Consider the following 22881-nt stretch of genomic DNA (forward strand, 5'->3'; position numbering starts at 1 on the left):
TTCTAACCCAAAATCTCAGCAGTGCCAGTTTTCTGCTCTGATCAACGACCATGCCAGCTTTTGGTAATTTTAAGTCAAATAAAGTCTGTCAACAATTTAGAATGTTAAGAATTTTCAATTAAAAAATTTTCCATGACAAAATAGAGGACTCATTTTACAGTTGGGTTATTCTACTCATTAATAGACACGTATGGAAAAGAAAAAAACAGGTAAATAAAATACAAATACAGTTTGTTTGTGCAACTTTATTACCCAACAGATCAACAAAATATGCAAAAGTAATACAATTCATCACCTATACCCCATAATGCAATTAAGACAACCCCAAATAGTATGCTACTTTAAATGGTTGCAGGTATTGCTTTGCACAGTGCAAAACATCTGTGTAGCCTAACAAGGCTCTTCCAATCAAACACCGATAAAAAATACTTAAGTAAAAAACTATTAAAATTTAAAATACATAATTAAATCCTTGTCAATTTAAGTGTAAGCATGTCACACAGCACAACATGTATGGCCATTTAGTTCTGATTTAACCAAATCGTAAAGCCAAGACTAGCACAAATGAAGGGTTAAAGTTCAAGATGTGATAATTCTGTAAGAAATGGTGGCATGAATGAAAGTGTGCACTTTGCTTGGCTAAGTATGCAGGACCAGAAGCCATGTTGGGGAAACCTTCAGGTTCGGCACACAAGTAAACTTTATTCATTGAAGTATTTGGTCTTATAAAAGGTCATCGTGAAGTTACCACACGACTCGGATGTTTATGCTCGGAATAGTGAACTGCAATATTATAACGATACACAACCACACACAACCCCTTCATACATCACTATTCATTGGATACATATGCTAAAAGTGTTTAAATACATCTTTAAAAAAAACATTTAGTAACGTTTTTTTGGTGGATTGTACACTCGGCATTACACGCAGAAAGGCACTGTGCATGGGGCCCACATCAAAGCACGCACACCTGCCAGAACAAGTATTTACAACCACTTCATACAAATAATCAAGCCATAGATGCACGAGCAAATTTATGATAAAAAAAATACATTAGTCCACAAGTTGTATTTAGCATACTGCACTTTCAGCCAATTTCATAAAATTTTGATGTACGATTTGTTAACAACCACAAAATAGTCGTGCCAAACACTCAATCTACAACGCAGGGATGTTCTCAACATAGCAATTTAAAAAAATCTTTTAATATTCGCATATTAAGGTTCAACAAAACACTCCTTCAAAAACACAAGAACTTTACTAAATAAAAAAACGAACACTCGAGCAGCTGGTTCGGTCTGCTACACTTCACCCGTCACACATACTCCTTCTGGGCAGAGCCCGTAGAACTGGGGGGCCCGCGCCGCGGGGGGCCGCGCGGCCGTGACGTCTTCCCCGACGACTTGGAGTTGCAGGAGCAGCACAGGAAGGCGCCGCCCATGAGCACGAGGCAAGCGCCTGCCCAGCCCACAAAGAGAGCCTGCCCAAACTCATACCTGCAACAAGAAATCACGCTTGTCAAAGGACTATATAGGCAGCCCTGTATGTATTCACTTATTTCGCACCGTACCTAGCTAACCGTGCTAATTGGAGGTCTGAGGGAAAGACACTAAACACAAAAACAGTTCTAAAACCTTAAACTTACAACATGGCTTCCCATTACAGGGTTACAGATGACACAGGATTAAAAAAGGGTGCAGTTAGTATCCCAACTGATTACAAATTGTGGTACCTCGAATGACCATTACTAAGAATTTGCAAGCGATACTATGAGATTTTGACACAGGCAAGAGGGGCTTTGCTTCACCTCGTGCAAAACATTAGCATTACAACTTTGGCTAGAATCTATTTTAGACCAGAATAAGAGCTGCCAATACAATTTGGATTCATACAGCTCCCACATTAAACAATGATGTACAAAGAAGGGGGGGGCACACACATTTAGTGAACTGGGAACGTGGAAATGAGGTAAAACGTCAAAATTGTACTCCACAATCAAAATAACTGTGGGGTGGGAGCTGATCTCCGAAGGCAATCCTGGAGGAAAGCTAACGACGCCCCTCCCAATTGGTACTCATTTTGTAGAGATGGGCCAATCTGCCAGCAACCAGGATGCAAACTCAACCTTGGTGATTTTGAGACAGGCACACTGCCAGTGATCCGCCCAGTTGGTTTACTAGAAATTATTCCAAAAAAAGTGCTGCTTTTGAAATCTAATGTTCAAGAGTACTTGCGATTATTCAATAAGTTGTCAAGATTCAGTGCTAGCAGTATAAATATAATTGAAATAAAAAGTTAGATTTTGAAAAGATATACGATGTACATTATTATACAGCCAGTTAATTGAAATAACGTAAAACAGTATTGTAATAGAATGAGTCAAATACCACTAATAACGAGAGAATAAAAATATTAATATCTTAAAATCATCCTGGCCTTGCTGACTTTTACAAGACATTCGAGAAACCCTACTCTACTCTACAAATCACTCAATACCACAAAAAGCAACAATTTAAGAAAACCAAAGCACACAAATAATATACCCCACACCAACCACCAAACACCACCCATTCACACCACTGCTGACACAATGCCTAATTTCAGCCTACATTTCAGTTTGTAGGTTGTGAAAAAGAGACGTGGAATTTACAAAGTAAGCTTCAATGCATTCGAATTGTATATATGCAACATGAAATACCAAATCGAAAATAATCAAAAAGGTGGCAACCCATCGCAGAAAGGCCCTGGTTTAGCCGCTAAACTTTTGTAACCTTATTGCCCAGCAGGTGGCTGTCTCGTGCACGTGGAAACCGGCTCTCACCTGGCCTGGACAGGCGTGTTGGGGCTGTAGAACTCCCGGGCAATGTCCGCAGCGTAATAGGACGTGGCAGTCAGACACAGTAGCCCTAAAACACGACGCGCACATACGACAAAAAGCCCCACATTTAACCTTAAACACGATTTGGCCAAGTCTGGTTAGCAAGTGTATGTATAAGGCTGCCTAGGCACAGGCCAGAGTAGTTTGACCAGCTCCATGCCCAGCCACATTGGTTTCTAATGTGCTGTTCTGTTATCATACCACGTAAATGAAAGTCGACCTAGAATTGTGGTGGGTTTAAAAATATAAACTGAAAAATTGCGTCATTGTTATAGGAAGTTGATAAGACAGCACTGGGCCGTATTTAAAGTGACACTGGCGGTATTAGCGCAACTCCTAAAAAACAATGTTTACAAGAGTCAAAGCTTCATGTACGTTGACAAAGACAAATAGTTCACTGCTTTAGCCCACCGGTGTGTTGAAGCAACAACATTTACAATTTGAGTACGACGTTTCGCTGGTAATTGCAATCAGCATCATCGGGCAATTCGCCAGAATGGTGAGGCTCTCCTGTGTCTCCCGTTCTTATATAGAGCAGCAGCAGGGTGACGTCATCATTAACTCATTAACTCATCAGGTGCAAAGATTCAAGGGGGGAGTGATTGTAATTATATACTAGATTAATAATCAGGCTATTGTTACGATGCGAGTTGTAGATTAGTAATCATTTGGAATGTGTTTTATTGTGATTATGCTACATTAGTAATCAGTTAGTGGTTGTTTCCCTTATAAGTAATTGTAATGTATCTTATTTAATAATACGCTTCCAGGCCGCACTAAGCCTATAGCTGTCTGAGCGATTAAAGTTATTTCTGTTTCTCTCAATTTCAATCGATTCTCTAATTAGTCTTTGCCAGTAGTAACTAGTTTTACACAACACTTCCACGTTGTCAAAATCAATTGAGTGTCCCTGTTGAGGTTAGCACCTGTCGACATATTATACAGTTCAATACAACAGGCCGACGTTTCTCAATAGACAAAGCTCATGAAGCTCAGCAGCACCCTAACTCATGCACAGGCGCAAGTGGGGCACAACGCATGAGATTAGGGAGGGGAAAACCCATGCAAGTAGGGAGGATGAGTCACTCACTAAGCAAACACGCAAACAGGAACACGGCTCACTCACACGCCTCGGTTCAGGTTAAGAGCAGTACAGTAGCACAAGTACAATCATTTAGATATTTAATGTTTGAAATGTTACCTCTTTGCTAATGGCCACGGTATTGTTTATTCTTTAGTCCTTGGTTGTGTTTCTACAAAGTACTACTTATTTTAACCCCGACAAGGATGATTGGCTAAATGTACTCCGCAACTTGAACCACTTGAATTCACTGCGCCCGTGCTAGATTGACTGTTTATGCTGTGCAGCGCATATAATTAACTTTGGTTGAAAGAGACAAAGTTCAACATCGATTAGATGCCATTGGCATGTTTAAATTAGCTATAATTGAGCGATTACAGGGAGGTGGAAGTTATGGCAAGAGGCTCAGGGATGCCAGTGGAGACAGAAGGAGCATCGCCCCACACTTCGGCTTAACAGGGCTGGAGTTCAGTAGGGGTCAGACCTAGCGGTGGCACAGGCTCTGTCTGCTGGGCTCAGTGTCTCACACAGGCAGGAGGGCTCAAGCTATGATACAAGGCTACCACGTACGTCTTTTTCCTAAGAGTCTGCAGTGTTTTACAGCAGGGGGCAATGTTGCTGTGTGTAATCCCAAATGAGTAATATGCATGAATGTTTTCAAATTTGGCAGAATTTGACCATGATGCAGACAATGACCTAAGTCTTGCAAATGCCATCAGAATCTTCACTCCCGCTAGACCATGTCACTGCCAAAAAGGTGAAAGGTGAGAGTTGAGGTGTGTGATGAAGAAATACATAAGTGCCAGTGGATTTGTAGATAAAGTTATGGCTATGGGATATGCTAAACAGATTGAGATGAGGTCCTGCAGAGTTGAGAGCTGTGGGAGGCAAGGAGGAACTTAAGATTGATGATGGCTCTAAGACAGTGGTTCTTAACCTGGGGTGCATTCATCCCGTGGGGGTGTGATATGCCCTTTCTGGGGGTGCAAGGCATGCCAGATGTTTTAGAAGGTAAATCATACGACAAATTAAGCACGGGCACGTAAGTACAACTACTTTGTTTCAAACCCTATGTATTTATTAACATTATATTTTTTTACAATTGGGAACCCAAGGGGTGCAAGGCTGCAGTAAAAGTTAAGAACCACTGCTCTAAGGTTTACAACTCTTGAACTTTGATCTCAATTTTAGGAACGTTTAACTGGAAAAAATTCAAGATGAAAATGGATCAAAATGAGTGGACAGTGAAGTTGAGTGTGAACATAAGAACTGCCTTTCATTAGCAAAGAGTTATTGAAGCTGGACAATATTTTTGCCAAGTGGGGGGAGGTGGAACATTCAGCAGAGGAAAGGTTGAGGGTTGAATACCACAACATGGGGTTTTGAAATGTATAAAACCTTGAAATGGACACGTAGGAACATTCTAGATTTGAAGCTTTCGTGACTGCAAGGATTCATACTATTTGTTTTTTTTTCGGTAAAGTCACGTAGGTAAAAAATAAAACAAATTAAAATGAAAAACAACTAAATTTAATCACGACGTTTCAGGCGCAACACAAGCGTCCTTCAGGAGGGGACAACATAGCAAAATCACAACCGCTTAAGTGTAACACATTTAATTGAATGTTTTACCTACGTGACTTTACCGAAAAAAACAAAAAGTACGTAGGAACTGAAGCAGGAGAGGCGTTTGCCAGAAATGCCTACAAGAGATTGAAGGCAGCCCTAGAGGGTAGAGGGGTCAAATGGTGTTGACAGTGGTTGTGCCGAGGAGCACAAGGAAAGAGAGAAATAGAGTCTGAAGTCGGGAGGTCATTGACCACACGTAGGATGGCAGTATCTGTAGAATGGCTTTGGTGAAAATAAGATTGGGCTGGGTCATAAAGAATGGAGGGAAAAAGTATTTGAAAATATACCATCTTTCTAGGACCCAACAAAACAGAGGCTGGAGATTGGATGGCAGTTTATGGAGTTGTTGGGATGCAATGAGGTGTTTTTTTGGGTGGAAGTGATGGCAGGAGTCTTGGGGGGCTGGATAACAATGCCAGAGGAAATGGAAACATTGACAAAGGCTTTGATGGAGGGTGCTACGGAGGTCATGAAATAGTTTTGTGCATGCAGGACCCTCCTTCCCCCGCACCTCTGATTAGCACAGTTGGCTATGTACGGTGCAAAAGAAGTTCAGGCATGGAATTAGCGATGGGATATTTTTTTTGACCCTAGGAAGCCATTGCAGCAAAGTTTATGGGGAGGAACTATTTTTAAATGATACATTAAGAAAAATGTTAGGAGCATATTTTGTGCTAGAAGCATTGGTCATTGTTTAGAAATTGATTGTATGAAGCGAGAGAATACCAAAAACAATGTCCAGGTTTCACTGTATACGTGTTCGTTACGGGCAGGGCACACACAAGCAATATACATGGACTCGATTGTGGAAATGCCGTTCTATGGGAGCAATAAACCGTACAATATATTACATTAGCAAGTCACGGTCATTCCACCTAAAGTTAGTGTCAGATGCTGAATCGTGGATTCACACGCCCAAGAAAAGAAAGAATCCCTCGACAAAACAGCCACATATTTCCAGACATGATGCAAACTAACCAAACACCACCATGTACACACGTACCGGCAACGAGGAACACCACTCCGCCGATGATGGCGATGCGGTTCTTGCGGACTTTGTTGTCAGCTCCCATGCGAGTGCACTTCATGCCGACAGCACTTACTCCCAGCGCAAAGAGACCCACCACGATGGAGCAGATCATCAGCGCACGGGCTATCTGCACCCTCGCTGCGCACGTGCAGACACACACACACATTTGTCTTTAGCAATCGCATTTCCCCATAGCACTCACACGTCTCATCTTTACAAGAATGTTAGAGTGCAAGCTCACACCCCCTTAACCACATTTGGATTAAAATGGTTTTAACCAAAACCTAATCCTAGCCAATTATCAGCTCTAATTTAATCACATTATTACAAACCTTGCAATTATACAATGGAAGATTTCCTTTTTTTTATTATTATGAATAATCCTACAAAACAATGAAACAAGCCAATTGACCATAATTATTACACCATTGTAGCAACATGGAAAGCAAGCTCAGCCATAACATTTCCAGCAAATTAATTGAACGCAAAAATATTGTTTATCGGTTCCTTGCATTAGTTGCCTCCACATTTGCATTTTTAAAACACGTCAATGTACAAACGTGAATAAATGTCTGCACTTTTAACTTATTGCATGCGAACAACACTATATTGCAGGTATAATGCATGCGGGCATCATTTCACTTGGTAATAAGGCTGGGACAATTTATCTTGGGCTGTAACTGGAAACAACGGTCGCATTAAGGATCACAATGTGCAACACATTTCAAAACCAATTTTTGTGACATGAGAATGCTAATGCCTTTGTCACGTGTTTGATTGGACTGTGAAAAGCAAAGAACATTGCAGAAGCTGGCTTCGTAGTGGCAAAGTGTGCCGGTTTAATAATGAAATCCGTGGCATAAACAGGCATTAAAAGATGTTCAAACACAAAATACACACCTATTAAAAGGCATCAAGTCTACATTGAACACACATACTTGTGGTAGAAATTGTAAACAAATATGCTTTGGTAATTATGTATCCAGTCCTTAACTTACTGGCCTGCACCAGGGGGACAGCCTTTTTTATGGCTTTGGCTCAACGGTGTTGGAGCAAAGACCCCCAAAAAAGGCAAACGGTACAATCATGATGGAGTCTTGAATGCCGAAGCATTAAAAGCTCGGATTAAGCAGTTCTACAAGTGGCAAAAGGGTCAATAGAAATTCAAACCGTCTTGATCTTCATCACTATATATGAATGAATAACACAAGTACAGAAGAGATTTGCAATAAATATATGAAGTAGGTTGTAATTGTAATTTATTTTCTGCTAATTGTGGACTGGAAGTGGACTGGAACATCTATATGAAGGAAGGGATGTCACGGAGTTGGGTTGGCTGCGTATACCCTGCCCTGTATGTGGTTTAAAATGTGTTAGGATTGGATGGAACAGCGAAGTGTCATGCACAACCGTTGCAACACGGGACACCATAAAATTTAACGCAAAGCAATAATGTTTAACAGTACATGATGTAATATTTGAAGACAAAACTGCACGCAATGAGCACCTTTAGCATCTTGTATACAATACTGTATGACCAATGCGACTTCTCATATCATGGATACACTTTAATATGAAAACCTTAATTTCTTCAATCATAAAAATAAAACTTATCAACTCAGCGCAACAATACAAATAAACTTGTATGCACATGTAGCGCAGTAGAACTAAGCGGAGATGAGGAATTCTATAAGGGCTGTTGCCATTTATTAAAACACTGCTACACTCGACATCCTATGCTCACACCAATTTAGGTGCACTCTCTCACGGTCCTTTACCCCGGACACTGAATACTATTTGGGTCCCACACTCGGCTAGCCTATGGGCTCTCACTCGTCCATGCAGAACGGGGGTTCAGCCAACACCGCTCCGAGGGGGAGAGATCCTCTCCCAGCTGATCCTTACCCAGGCTCCCTACGACACCCCCACCTCCGTCACGGCCCCCCTTAAGAACCCTTTGGGGCAGCTCCTCCCCCCCCAGCTCGGCTCCGCCCATGTTCCCGAAGGTTAATAGTGGACTGGAAGTGACGTTACGTCATTCTTGATTGGCAACCCGCTCGCACCTCCCTCTGCCCGCCCCCCTCATTGGTTACTCGCAATACTCCTCTACACGTACATGAATTGTATTAACTTGTGTTCATAAAATCAGGGTTTGCAACTGCACACTTAAAACATTAGGTGCTCAAGGATGCATCTGCGCAACATGTCTTCTCGGATTAGTGAGAATGTTTCCTGATCTGACCAAGTGACTCGTTGGTAGGGCACTTGCCTTCTCAGAGAGTTGAGAGTTAAAATTCCAGTAAGGGATCACCAAGCTAATAATCACTGAGGTTGTTAAAATGAATACAATTTTTTGAGTCAACATTGGCCATCTTGTAGAAAGAATGACACACCTGGCAATGAAATGTGTAACTTCCATTGTGAACAACAGCACCACTGAGCGAGGGAAGCACAGCCCCCGATGCTTGTTTAAACATGCAGATGCACTCTCATACTCGCATGCCCTTTGGATTGCACCCGTTGGGTTGCACTCATGCCTTTGGATTGCACCACTCTTCGATTTCACATTAACATGCTAATCGCTCACATTAACATAGCCACTTCCGTGCCCGCGTCCAGGATGCCGCTCTCCTCCCATCTTACAGTTACATGCTAATTTCTCACACTAACATCACTAGCCCTGACCACTTCTTTATGACCCTTGGGCTACACCCATTTCAAACCTTTTAAAACAGTCTGCCTCAGCAGCACACCATGCTTTCCCCACCTGATGACGGACGCTTGTGTTGCGCCTGAAACATAGTGATTTATTTGATACCTACGTGACTTTACCGAAAGAACCAAAGAGTATGCAGATGCATTTTAAGACACCGGAACGACCCAGCAATAGTATTATTACACTTGCTAATCCAAAGCATTACATGTCTCAAGGCTCTTTTTTTCACAGCAACATTTCTGGAGTAGGGGGCAATGTTGCTGTGTAATCTGCAGGTATTTTTTTAGCATCGACGTGTTTTTTCTTAGATATCACTCAAGGACGCACCAACGAGCACCTCTTGCATGCGCTCTCATGCCTTGAATACGAGAGCTACAGAGTCAAACCCAAGGACAGGGCCGGGGGGACATCATCCCTAAGCAGCGGGGGTGGACATTCCAGAGCTCAATCCTAATTGGACGAATCAACAAGACACCCAAAACAAGACGTCTGTTGTATTGGACTTAGGCTTATCACGAGGTTGACTGCTACATGCGTACGTGCCATTAGTCGCATCGCATGCTTCCCATGTCACCCTTGTAAATGAGACCATTCTGGTCTCTTGAGATCACACTTAGTTAAGCAAATAAACTGAAACTTCGTATATTCGAGGCTCAGCATTGACACCTGATAATTTTCACACAGACAGCAATGATATAAGATATGCACGTAAAAATCACAGAGAATAAGTACTTATCTGCAATTCAAGCCATTCTGCAAACACAAAGATGTTGCAGGATCAATGGGTACAATTAAGGCAGCATGTAATGATAAAGTTGCAAGCTTTTAGGGTCAAAATTTGAAAAAAAATTGTAATTCTGCAAATCATTGCAACAGTAATAAATAAGTAGGCAACGGGGCTTTGCTAATATGCTTTCATGAAGTAACATTTAATCCATCAGCTTATGGGCATTCCAGTTTACAGTTTACCCGTAGCATGTGTTTTAATCAAGAATGCCTCTAGCCAAGCATAGACTTCAACCAATTCCCAGCAGAGTGTGGCATTCTAAACCACGGGAAACTTGTTATGGCAGGATCCACAAAATAACAAAATGAGTCTCAGAATATTCTTGTAGTGTTTTCGGGTTTCTTAATAGATTTGGCGTGTGGTGGCACACAGCTGTAATCCAGTGACTTAGATGTGGCATCAGTAAGAAAACAATGCATTAAAATCACTGCGCTCACGACACATGCATTCAAGTGTTCAATTTGTGTACTACGCGATTGTGCGGCAGGGTTTTGCACAAACCCTGCTTTCCCCTAGGATGGCAGGAAAAAAAACGGATTCCTGAATTGGCACCGAAAATCGTGACAAATTATCGAGTCATAAAGCAGGTGAATTTCCACAGGCCTCGTGGTGGTGAATCATTTGGGGGCACAGGCGGCACACAGTTTGGATAATCATCCTCGTGCCACCTTCAGATAGACAGATCGTGTATTTAACTCGTTAGTACATGGGATGGTTTGGTAAAGAAAGCACCCCCCTCAATGTGGCAAAACCTACTTCACTCCCTATTTCACTCAGGAATTTTTTTTTAAATATGGAAAAATCCATAACTACTTTAAAACACAATGCCACACCTAAAAGTCAGCACTGATTTTGAATCACTACACCACACCTTGCAAGTTGGTCTTGTGATTGACACATTTTGTTATAAACCTGTCAAATCCACATTGAGCAACGAGTGACAACACCTTACGAATGACAACCCCTTGGTAGAGACAGTGATGCAACCATCACCACGACGAAGTACTGCGCTCCCTACAAAGGGCGTCCCCCCGTATGTGCGAGCACTCACTGGGCAGCGCGAGGAGAGAGTCGAACACCTTGCACTGGATCTGGCCCGTGCTCTGCGAGGCGCAGCTCATGAAGAGCCCCTCGTAGATGCTCACGGCCGTGATGATGACCTCGCCGGCGTAGGCACTCGTCTTCCACTGCGGCAGTGCCGTGGCGGCGATGATGGCGATCCATCCGCACATCCCCAGCGCGTAGCCCAGCATCTGCAGCCCCGAGTTGGCCATCCTCGCTTGTCTCTTCACAGCGGTCACTCAACTCAACAAGAACTCTCCTTGAGAGATTCAAACTCCCACTGCCGATGTGGTCGCTTTTTTATTTCAGCAGTTATTCGTCTTCAAGAATGTCTGTGGAAAGAAAAAAGTGTATGAAAGGAGTGAAGTTGAGCAACTCAAGGTTGACCAGTTCAAGGCTCATCAGGGCAGTATTCTTGAAACCTTAACATTTTAAGTCAATACTAGTCCCTTCACTTGAAAGGTCCAGTTGGAAAAGTTTGTAAACCCACTGCACAAACACCAAGCAAATCATGTCGTGGTGCTTAAAATTTCACCACAGAAAATATTTAGTTTTGTGCAAAATGTTCATCCAAGTTGCACAATATCCTAGTCATACCCAACAAATGTGCACATTGCAGGGAACCTTTGTTCAATTGCTCCGTTGCTAATACAACAAAAAACACATCAACTGGTGACCGATGGACACAGCCAATAGTAAAACAAGTTCAAGCACAATGTACACACTTCTCGTGAGCATGGATAGGGTGAGGATCTACAGGGGTAAACACTTTTATTGTGCCATAAGTCTGATCCGAAGATGCATTTACATTTTGAAAAAAAGAGCTAGAATTGAACCCATGTACATACAATTTGCAAGTGCCAATGACACCCGTGTGCGAGCAGAATGTATGTAGCAATGCCTTAGGTTCATTATTTGTGCATCTTGTTTCACCTACATTAGATGCATTCCACAAAAACTGCGACTATCATGTACCCATGTGCTTTTCACATAAGTATCGTACAAGGAGATTACGAGTTCGTGCAGACAGATAGCCTTCGATGAGTAAACATGAAAAATGTGGTTCTGGAATGGGAAACATCCAGACTGGTTGTAACTGGTTTGACTATAACAAGGGGGGCAATTGCAAACCGTTGGGTATTGCACAGTGAACATTGGAAGTAAAGAAAATATGCTGACAAAAATTTGAGAGGGACATGAAATGTGATGCATATGGAGAGCACAAAGCCCCACAATTTCCTGGAGAATAAGAACAGGAATAAATGTAGGTACAAAGTTGCTCAATCTCTTGGGGTCGACAACCTCGGGAGGGAACAGTTTTGATTTCGTACAACCGCAGCGTGGGAAACAGATGGTCACATTCAAGTGACCATCACCAGGACAAGCGGATTGAGAAACAAACACATTTACACGTTTATAAATGGTCCTGTCTGCTTGCCGACGTTTCACTTTACCAATGATGGCAAATTGTAAAGCTAAATGATTTCCGGCCTTGTGTGCACATATTAAGACAATGCTAGCTATTATGTACAACTGAAAGAATGATAGCTTTAAGTTACCCAGATCACAGGAAAAAAAACGTAAGCAGTGTCAGTTATTTCTATAACATTCCAAACATGCTCAAAAACTATGGACACTACTTAACCTTCAACTCGATGTATGTTCCAAGATGCAACGGTACATTTTAGTGAACTTTAACATAGAGAAAAAAAAGAAGCAACTTTTTTGGGATTTAAAGCCAATGGTCGAATACATTAATTCTACCTCTTGCTTTGGAATCTAATATGTTTATAATTTTGGAGTTGCATTATATGTAGATTGAAGGTATATCAGAAGATCCTCGCCAAGGTGATCTGGTCAAAAGTTGTATTAAAGAGGACAATTTCCTGAAAACCCTTGGTTGGTATTTTCCATTGAAAAATAATCCATAATTTTTTTTTACAAACTAATAATTAAGCCAACAAATGCTGAGAAGGCATTTTTGAATAGCACACGTATGAAGTCACAACATGGTAAGATGCAGTAGAAGGACAATGTTGTCTCCTGTGGTTGAGTGACATTTATTTTCATCTATACAATCCGGAATTAGGTCCAAATCAGCACATCATCATCACGCTAAAAAAATAATCGATATTCTGGCATTGAGGATAGCAATCATTGATTACCAATAGCTCTGTTCTACTGTATTTAAATCATATACATCAACATTTAGGAATTTACAATGCAATCAAGTAGGACAGACACGAAGCCAGTATTCGCCTGGAACCAAATGCAAAGTCAAATGAAAAAATCCACCTTACATTTCCTGCTTCAGCCACAGAGCCAAATATCTTTCAACCAACCTTCAAAACACTTCCAGCAACCAAGGTCATCACACCCATTATGGCCAATAGCATTTGTAAGCCGCCTATGTTTCTGCAGCACCTATGTTGAACCAACACGCTCACTCTAGGCCTGTGGTTCCCAACATTGACCCAGGCACAACAGTCAACCCCTCAACATTTTTTTTCAAACCATGCACAAATAGCATGTTTTTTTTTGAAAACATTGAAACTACTGTATTCAGAAAGCACTGTAAAATATTAATAACAATTTAACAAACTATTAACGTGCTTTTTATGGACTTTCATTAAGATGGTTGACACTACTAGTAATGCAATGGGTAGCAAAAATCGTGGGGTTTAGCTAAATAAATCACAACATCTGTAATAGTTATGTGGGCCACGTCCCAAGGCCTTGCAGACCACAACGTGACAAAGGGAGATGTCTGCAGAGAACATTTCTAGTAAGTCTTAGTAATATACCATAATCTTGGATTGCATCACTATATTACTCTACAAGAGACTGAACTAAGTTCACTGTAGAGATTCCATAATCTTATGTATGGCAGGGCCAGCCTCTGGAGCATTGATTTTTCACAACATAATGAGGGTTTTGAATCCTGAGTTGGATTTGTCCTCTCAAATCTTATGGTCAAAGCTAATAATAATGAAACAATGACGAATAAACTAAATGAAATTCTATACCCGCAACCACATAATAGGAAGACAAACCCGGCTTGGAAATGATCCAATAGACATCGCCACACAACAATAACCGTGCCAGCTGGCACTCCTAACACGCCGAGACTCTTGAATCTAAGACTTCCCATGTCGCGGTACCAAATATTTTATTATTTCATCTTCAACCTGCCTCATCTTAGAATGTGTTCTTGTCCAGCAATAATAAAAACACTAGCTGTATTTAGAATTCATAAAACACAGTTCTTAATTTCTGCTATGTAACAAGCGCTCGAGGAAGCCCAAATGTTGGTTGAGATCTGCCAGCAACAACAACAAATTATCAGCGTGTGGATAAAACCCCGAGGGCTCCTTGTAAGCAGACAATATGGAAGCAGATTACACCCCATCAGGGTTTAAGAGAGATAAAAACAATAGACAGTAACAGACAATTAATTATCGATGCAAAGGTCGTTCGATCTGTTATGTAATTCATTGATCTACAAGCAGAATTTAGTTATCTACAAATGGCCATACTTGACACGAGCATGCCATGGTCAAGCCTTTACCATCTGTCCCTAAGGCTCATAACACGTTAGCAGGCCAGTGTCGTAAGGGGAGCCTCGTATAAATTAAGGGATTCCCGAGCTAATACTTATACTGTAGGTAATACTTGAAGTAAGATCATCAACGTTAAGTCACTGCAAGATAAAGGCCTCCCACAGTCCATCGACATCTGACAGTCGTGTGATCCAACAATCCATCACTCCCGACTTTCACTAAATCGCCCGATAAGATGTAATCTCACCCAGCTTAGGTGGCTATCATTAGTCTTGATTACTGGCTATCATCCCTTGTCCTTACCAAGATACCCACTCGTTTTTCTTAACAGTTGACTTCTGACTTCATAACGAAATGTTCATTTTGCTGTCCCTGTGTATTTCCAAGGATAACGTCAGCCAAACAAGTGCTCTACAATCAGCAGGAAAAATATCCCAAATCAACCCGAGTCAGCATTGCAATATTAAATAAATGTACTACTCGTCCGATTTGCCAATAAAGAAAGTGAAAACCAGAAACACACAGCACATCAGAGCTAAGAGGATGAACAGTCAGTAAATAGGATGAGAACCCAATCAAATTTCATTCGCAAGATGGAGGAGATTAACAGATCATAGAAATGCCACTGTACTTCCTTAGCACGTCCTACAACAGGAACTAGTCTGGTAATGGTGCATTACACTCATTGAACATGTATATGCAAAGCATGAGATACTTCACAGTAAATAGCAAGCATTCATAATCATAGTAGGGTAGCAGCTCGTGCAAGCCCATTAACGTTGCGTGTCACTGGAAACACGACACCCACGTAGAGCACCAACACGAGCCGTGTGGCCATCACTGTACCACTCAGGGGACAATGCTTCTCCCCGTCATACTGGATGCAAATCGCCATCCCATTTTACAAACACCAAAGACCCAGGGAAGGCGCTAATCTATTCAAGGGCAGTGGCCAGCCCAGGAGGGCTGGGATATGGTAATTTGATCAAAGGTTACGTTTAGCGAGACAAAACGAGGGTTGTACTGTAATTACGTGACTTTAGAAAGGAACAATGCGATAAAATGAAAGCCAATGAAGAGAATAAAGTGCCCTGACCGAGAGGCGGATAGAATCAGAACCGGTTGGTCAAGAATTTGGAGACAAAGGCGCAAGGGGGCACATGGGCGGAGCCGTTGGTGGACATCTTACGAGCCTTCTTTCCAGGGTCCAAGTGTTCAATGCCACAAAGGGCACAAACTGACCTATCCACTGCCCTGCACTGGACTCCTTCAGAATGAGGGCCCGGGCAACTCACAATTGTTATCTCAACGGACTATTGCCTGAAAACGTTCCATAAAATTGTAAATTTACAAAAAACTACTCGATTGTGGAAGATATAGCTAAAATAGAAATACTGTGATACCCCCAAAGAATACAGTTTTTTTGGATTAAATCGTGTAAATATATGTCCTTAAACCCACCACTACCCGACACAGCCAATTAGTAAGGTTTGTCACTTAAACATAACATGGCAATTCGTCACGAGTACAGCACACAGTTGTGTTGGAGAGCAAAGCCACAACATTTACATTATGATGACGTTTCGCCAGTAATTACAACTAGCTTCATCAGGCGACAGCTAGATTTGTGGAGAAATCCTCCTGTTTCGTTCCTTAAATAGAGGGGTAGATGTGATGGCATTATTTGTGAGTCCTTCTTGAGCGAAGTGGGGGGGGGGGGATTCATGAATGCATATAAAAGACAATGGGTATACATTGCCGGTTGGGTTATTTAAATGGTAATCAACGTATGCATGCGCATTATGCAAGCCGGGTTGGTGGTGGGTTTAACGACACATTTATATATTTACGCGAACTAACCCAAAAAAACCTGTATTATGAATGATATTGGTCGCGAAAGCCTACGTGTGTTAAACTGATGAAAAGTTTGTTCATATGCTATATAATACACAAGGTATATTATACATACAGTAGAGTATTTTATACTCAAAGGGAACGCCCAACAAGCTACAAACCCAGCCGATGTATTAAACACATGGCAGACAGACGTTAAGAGATGCATAAGGTCAAATGCTACACACATTGGCTCCATGATTTGCCGTCATCGGCTATGATCTATCTACGGTTGGCTTAAGGCATGTCCAAGCCATCACTCCTGGAGATTGCATTGAGTAACCCAATCTACATTATAGATGAGAGTCTGAAAACGAGATGCTTTCACCGAAGATATTCACAGCTACATAAAAAAAAAACATGTTGCGTGGGCAATGCCGTGAGCATTAAGCTCCGTGCGCCAAGATTAAGTCACGGTTTTGATTTTAAGTGTTTGGAAGTTTCCCTAAAGAGAAATGTTACGTCAGAAACACACAAACTTGGCAGGCAGAGCAGCAGCTTTCACACTGGCGGGATCGTCAGAGGACGCGAAGGTTATTAAACCCGTGAAAGGCGGCGTTACGAAAAAATATTCATCACAAGGCTTCAAAACACGACGAGTAACAGCTGTAATGAGACATCACAAGTGTAAAAACGGCTCTGATATTTTCAAACGACCATTGGCATTCTCACGTGAAATGATTCAAACTCTTTAGTTCTTTCGGTAAAGTCACGTAGGTATAAAATAAAAATAATCAAAAATAAATTGATAGTGATTTAATTTATTTTAGATTATTTTTTATTGTATTTTATACCTACGTGACTTTATCGAAATAACTAAAGAGTATGGAACATTGCAGTCACGAAAACTTAACATCTAAACTGAAATGATTAACTAATTAATTCACTCGGAATCATAATCATTCACCAAGCATCTCGTTTTCCGTCACCATCCACCACGCCATGTGCTACCCAACAAGCACGTGTCTCTACAACCTCACAGAAAATGCAATTTCGTAGGCGACCAAATTCCAACAACAGGATTGGGTTTTACAAAAAAAAACTAAATTGCAGTTTAAACGCGTTGAAAATGAATATGTAACCGTGCTTTATAGTTTATATGACCAGTAGCACCCGCCAAACTGAGAGGGCATGGCAATGAGCTCTCAACCTTTGTTAAAGGACGGTGGGCGTCCAAACGAAGGTGAAATGTTACTACGACGCCCTGCTGCTGCGGTGCACAACACCTACAACTTAACTACGGTTTGGGTTCTAGTCGTTGTACCGTGTTACTTTCGATCAAACATTTGCACAGAGTACACTACCCGAATAGTTCCTTCTACAATTATTTTCTTATTTTGCTTTGCTAGTTGCTTCTACACAGGTTGTTGGCATGGTGTGGTAGGAACTGGTGCCTCACAGACAGAGGTTCAATTTCCAGGACAGCCTTTGAGGAGTTGTGTTCTTCCCTGGTTCTGCGTGTTCTGGGTTCTCCAGTTTCCTCCCATAACAATTAAAATATATATAAACAGTAATTGGTATTGGCCAAACATCCCAATGACGAAACGTTACTGAATTGGGATTATAAATATGCAACACTCCCTCCACGACTGTGATAACTTGGCAAACCCCTTGTGAAAATTAGAGACTCAAGGATTTCCTGGGCAAACGTCATAATACAATATTAATACTACTAATAATAATATAGCAACAGCCGCCTTTAGTTAATCAATGGCGGTGTCTCCACGTGAAGGGTCGAACGAGAAGCTGACATAAGGTGAAGGAACAAGACCCAGGTCGGTAATTGTTTTTTTACCCTTCTATCTGGCAACAAAACTGACACCTTTTTTATACAAGGAGTCATGTTTGCATAGACCACAATACCTGCAGTCATAATACAAACAAAAGAACATAACTCTGATAATGTGCACTGTCCTTGAAGTTGATTGGTCCACACCCGAGACAGCTTTCCTTAGAGCCTAGTCTCACATGGGTTGGACCAGATGACGCCAAAAGGCGCACAACTCAAAGACAATGCACCATCAGAGTATGAGAGCTCGGGGTAAGCATTTCCACCATTGGAACCTCATTTGCCAGTAAAAAATATGATAATTGTTTTTTTACCCTTTCTATCTGGCAACAATGGTGGAAGACCCAGGTCCCTTGCATGGGTTGACCGACTGAGATGACCGACTGATGCACCAACAACAATATAGTGCAGCAGGTCGAATTGCACAGACATCAGAGTATGAGAGCTCGGGGTAAGCATTTCCACCATTGGAACCTCATTTGCCAGTAAAAAATATGATAATTGTTTTTTTACCCTTTCTATCTGGCAACAATGGTGGAAGACCCAGGTCCCTTGCATGGGTTGACCGACTGAGATGACCGACTGATGCACCAACAACAATATAGTGCAGCAGGTCGAATTGCACAGACATCTCGCACATTTATTAAATGCGCTCCCCACTCAATCGCTGGGGGGGGGGGGTGGAAGTCCCATTGAGAGCACCTTTGAGATGTAAAAACGTTGCAGAGGCTCGAAACAAGAGAGCGATTCTCGCGCTCCAAGGGCAACAGCCTCCTCCACACGACGTCTCGATACATTATAACAACGCGAGGTCGATAGAGTACAGTGGATACAATGTAATAAAAAAATGCGTGGGGGGCTGCGAGAGGAGGATCATTCCACGCGATTCAATCAGCGAGAATGTAATTTCACAAACGCCTGGTAGTTTCGGAGGAGGAAGTTGTCAGCAAATGTCGCGACGGGTTCTTCATGAACACCGCAAAGTGGTTGGACACGCAGCACCTGCAATGTGTTTCCTCTTCCTTGACACGCAAACCCGGTTAGGCGTCACCTGCCCGGTTCCCCTTAACGCCATACCACCACCACCACCCCTCTCAAACTCCTACCCGGCTACACCTTTTCCCTCCTATCCTCCTGCCCGACCTGACTTTGAGCACCCACATTTTCCGATGATTACGCTATTTTCCCTGCCCCCCCCCCCCCCCCCAGTTCACCATGCCGACACCTATCCCCACCCACACCAAACCGTCTGCACCCCCCGGGTTCCTCCTGCCGAACACATTCCCATACCCCACCCCCCAGACCAAACCACCGGCAATCACACAGGTTCCTCCTGCGTGATAACACATTCCCATACCCCCCCCCCCCACCAAACCACCTGCACCCCCACGCGTTTCAACAACCTAACACATTCCCATACCCCCCACCCCACACCGAACCACCTGCAGCCCCCCACGGGTTCCTCCTGCCAAACACATTCCCATACCCCCCCCCAAACCAAACCACATGCACCCCCGGATTTCAACAATCCTAACACATTCCCATACCCCCCCCCCCCCAAACCAAACCACCTGCACCCCCGGATTTCAACATCCTAACACATTCCCATAGCCCCCCCCCCCCCCAAATCAAACCACCTGCACCCCCACGCGTTTCAACATCCTAATACATTCCCATAGCCCCCCCCCCCCCCACCAAACCACCTGCACCCCCGGATTTCAACAACCTAACACATTCCCATAGCTCCCCCCCACCAAACCACCTGCACCCCCGGATTTCAACAATCCTAACACATTCCCATAGCCCCCCCCAAACCAAACCACCTGCACCCCCACGCGTTTCAACAACCTAACACATTCCCATAGCCCCCCCCAAACCAAACCACCTGCACCCCCGGATTTCAACAATCCTAACACATTCCCATAGCCCCCCCCCAAACCAAACCACCTGCACCCCCACGCGTTTCAACAACCTAACACATTCCCATAGCCCCCCCCCCCCCCACCAAACCACCTGCACCCCCGGATTTCAACAACCTAACACATTCCCATAGCTCCCCCCCACTAAACCACCTGCACCCCCGGATTTCAACAATCCTAACACATTCCCATAGCCCCCCCCAAACCAAACCACCTGCACCCCCACGCGTTTCAACATCCTAACACATTCCCATAGCCCCCCCCAAACCAAACCACCTGCACCCCCACGCGTTTCAACATCCTAACACATTCCCATAGCCCCCCCCCAAACCAAACCACCTGCACCCCCACGCGTTTCAACATCCTAACACATTCCCATAGCCCCCCCCCCAAACCAAACCACCTGCACCCCCATAGGTTCCTCCTGCCCCCCGCCAAGTGCCCCCCCCCCCCGACCCGCAGCAGCAGCAGCTCGACCGCACGCACAACACGGGGGGGGGGGGCTGTTGGCCGCATCAAAGCCCCCCCCTCTGGCCGCCTCCGTCTCCCCCCAAGCGGCACCGCGTTCGTGTTCACTGCAGGCAAACTCCACCACCACCTGCAGTCGCTAGCGGCCACCGGGAATCGCGCGCACACGCACAGAACATCCCTCGCTGTGACTTGACACAAGCTGCTGGTTGAAGAAGCGTTTATCAAGGAGCGGAGCGTCGCTACTACAATAAAGTGACGTAGAATGGAAATAATAAAATGACAACATTTTTATTATTTTATTATTTCCATTCTACGTGACTTTACCGAAAGAACCAAGAAGAGGAATCCCTGCAGTCACGAAAGCTTTAAATCGAAATTTCACAATAAAGTGGTTTGGCCAGAAATCCGCACGGCCGCCTTTGTCTCCCCAGTAGTGTTGGTTGGTTTAAACATGGCACCAGGTGCTGCTCATGGCCGAGTCGACCTCGGAGAGGGCTCGGAACTGGTTGTGATAATCGCCGATTATTAGCCGCGAACGATAATCGAACGGTGACCACCGCGTTCGTAGCGGAGCGCAAGACCCACCACTGCGCCACCGCTCCCCACGGAGACGGAGACCCACGCACACGGAGACCCACGCAGAGCCATCGCTCGCTCCCTCCCACTCACTCACCGGTCGTCTCGACAGCCCTCTTGGGTTCCCGGCCTCTCACTAATCCCGGCGACAGAGCGCGACGCTGGGGAAGCTGCGACACACACACAGAGAGAGGCACCGCGTTGGCACCACGAGCAGCTGCGACTGAATGCACCTGCGACCCCCACCCACTCACGACTCCCTCCTATTTATAGGCGCGGGGTGGAAGTGGGCGGGGCGTGACGTCATCGCCCCTTCCCCCTCCCCCCCCATCCGCGCACCTGGGGGCCCTCCACCCCACCTCGCTGTTGTTCCTGCGTGGTGGTTCCATGACTCACGACATCATCGTCATCGTCGTCGTTAGCCATGGTCAATCCACTGTTGGATGAAGGCCTCCCTAATCGGCCGCCGTCTCTCGCGATCCTGCGATGTAACGATCCACCGATCATCTGTATATACGCTCCATCTCCTCGGGGTGACGTCCTCTCGGGCACGTTGTTCCGTTCCTCGTCATCCCTCTCAAGCTCAATTACTTTTCTGAACAGAATGGCGTCTCTAACCTGCGCATTCTCGCCAAAAAATTATCGATTAAAATTCCAAGCGTGGAACTTTCCATGGTTATTTGCGCACTTTTCAGTTTTTTACCCTATATTTTTCATCAACGTCCCAAACAGTGCTTGTTCTCATGGAGGGGGCTGGTCTTCACCATAAAAATGTGGCGTTGTCTGTCACTGGTATGGTGGCATGCTGCTGCTGAGCCACTTCTGCTGTTATCGTTTCGTGGAGTCACCGGTTCTCGGGTCTTTAGTCACCTCTGTAATCAATAATCCATCACTCATGGCTCACGTCGTGACATCACCGCTGCGGCAAGGTGTGTGTGGGGAGGGGGGAGATCACAACAGTGAGTTTCAGGCAAATCGCAGTCGGAAGCGTGCGTGCCCAAATAAGGCGCGTGGTGGTCCACCAGTCGAAGGCAAACATTTATTTCGCTTGTCGCTACCACCAGAGTTGACATCACTTTCAAAAGTCAAACGGGCATTGAAGCGGTGCTCATTTTCTGTTTATAGCCCTGAGCCAGAGGTGGAAATTCCGCATTCCTATTACGGAGATCAGTCGATCCAAAACGTGGTCCTGTACTCTCGCAAATCATATTATCGTCGTTGTGTTGCTTGGGTACTTGGATACTTATTTCGTGACACCTGAGGGGTGACACGGTGAGTTATCCCCCAAACAAAATATGAACTCGCAACCTTCCGATGGTTCTACCACGTATCCACCTGGTCGGCATAACTTTAGCAGTCCCGATTTCTTGATATGACCAATGAGAGTGAATTGTGTGATATCCATTGTTAATGAGTCCATCCTGCCATATGAAAGAAGACGATTAAGTAGGTTAACAAATATTAGCAGTATGAACAAAGCGGTACGA

The 22881-nt window shown here is 43.8% G+C and overlaps 1 protein-coding gene across 1 annotated transcript; it reads right to left on the minus strand.

Moving 5' to 3' along the window:
- Positions 1-225: 225 nt before the first annotated feature.
- On the minus strand, positions 226-21649 carry LOC133345014 (claudin-19-like). Its single transcript, XM_061555364.1, has 5 exons — positions 21492-21649; positions 11176-11518; positions 6595-6759; positions 2825-2909; positions 226-1499 (listed from the first exon to the last, which is right to left on the minus strand). The coding sequence occupies exons 2-5, from the start codon at positions 11396-11398 to the stop codon at positions 1319-1321; spliced, it is 654 nt and encodes a 217-aa protein (XP_061411348.1). The 5' UTR covers positions 11399-11518; positions 21492-21649; the 3' UTR covers positions 226-1318.
- Positions 21650-22881: the final 1232 nt, after the last annotated feature.

This window comes from Lethenteron reissneri, chromosome 21 (genome assembly GCF_015708825.2).
Source record: "Lethenteron reissneri isolate LAM-NWPU_2019-01 chromosome 21, ASM1570882v1, whole genome shotgun sequence".
Classification (NCBI taxonomy): domain Eukaryota; kingdom Metazoa; phylum Chordata; class Hyperoartia; order Petromyzontiformes; family Petromyzontidae; genus Lethenteron; species Lethenteron reissneri.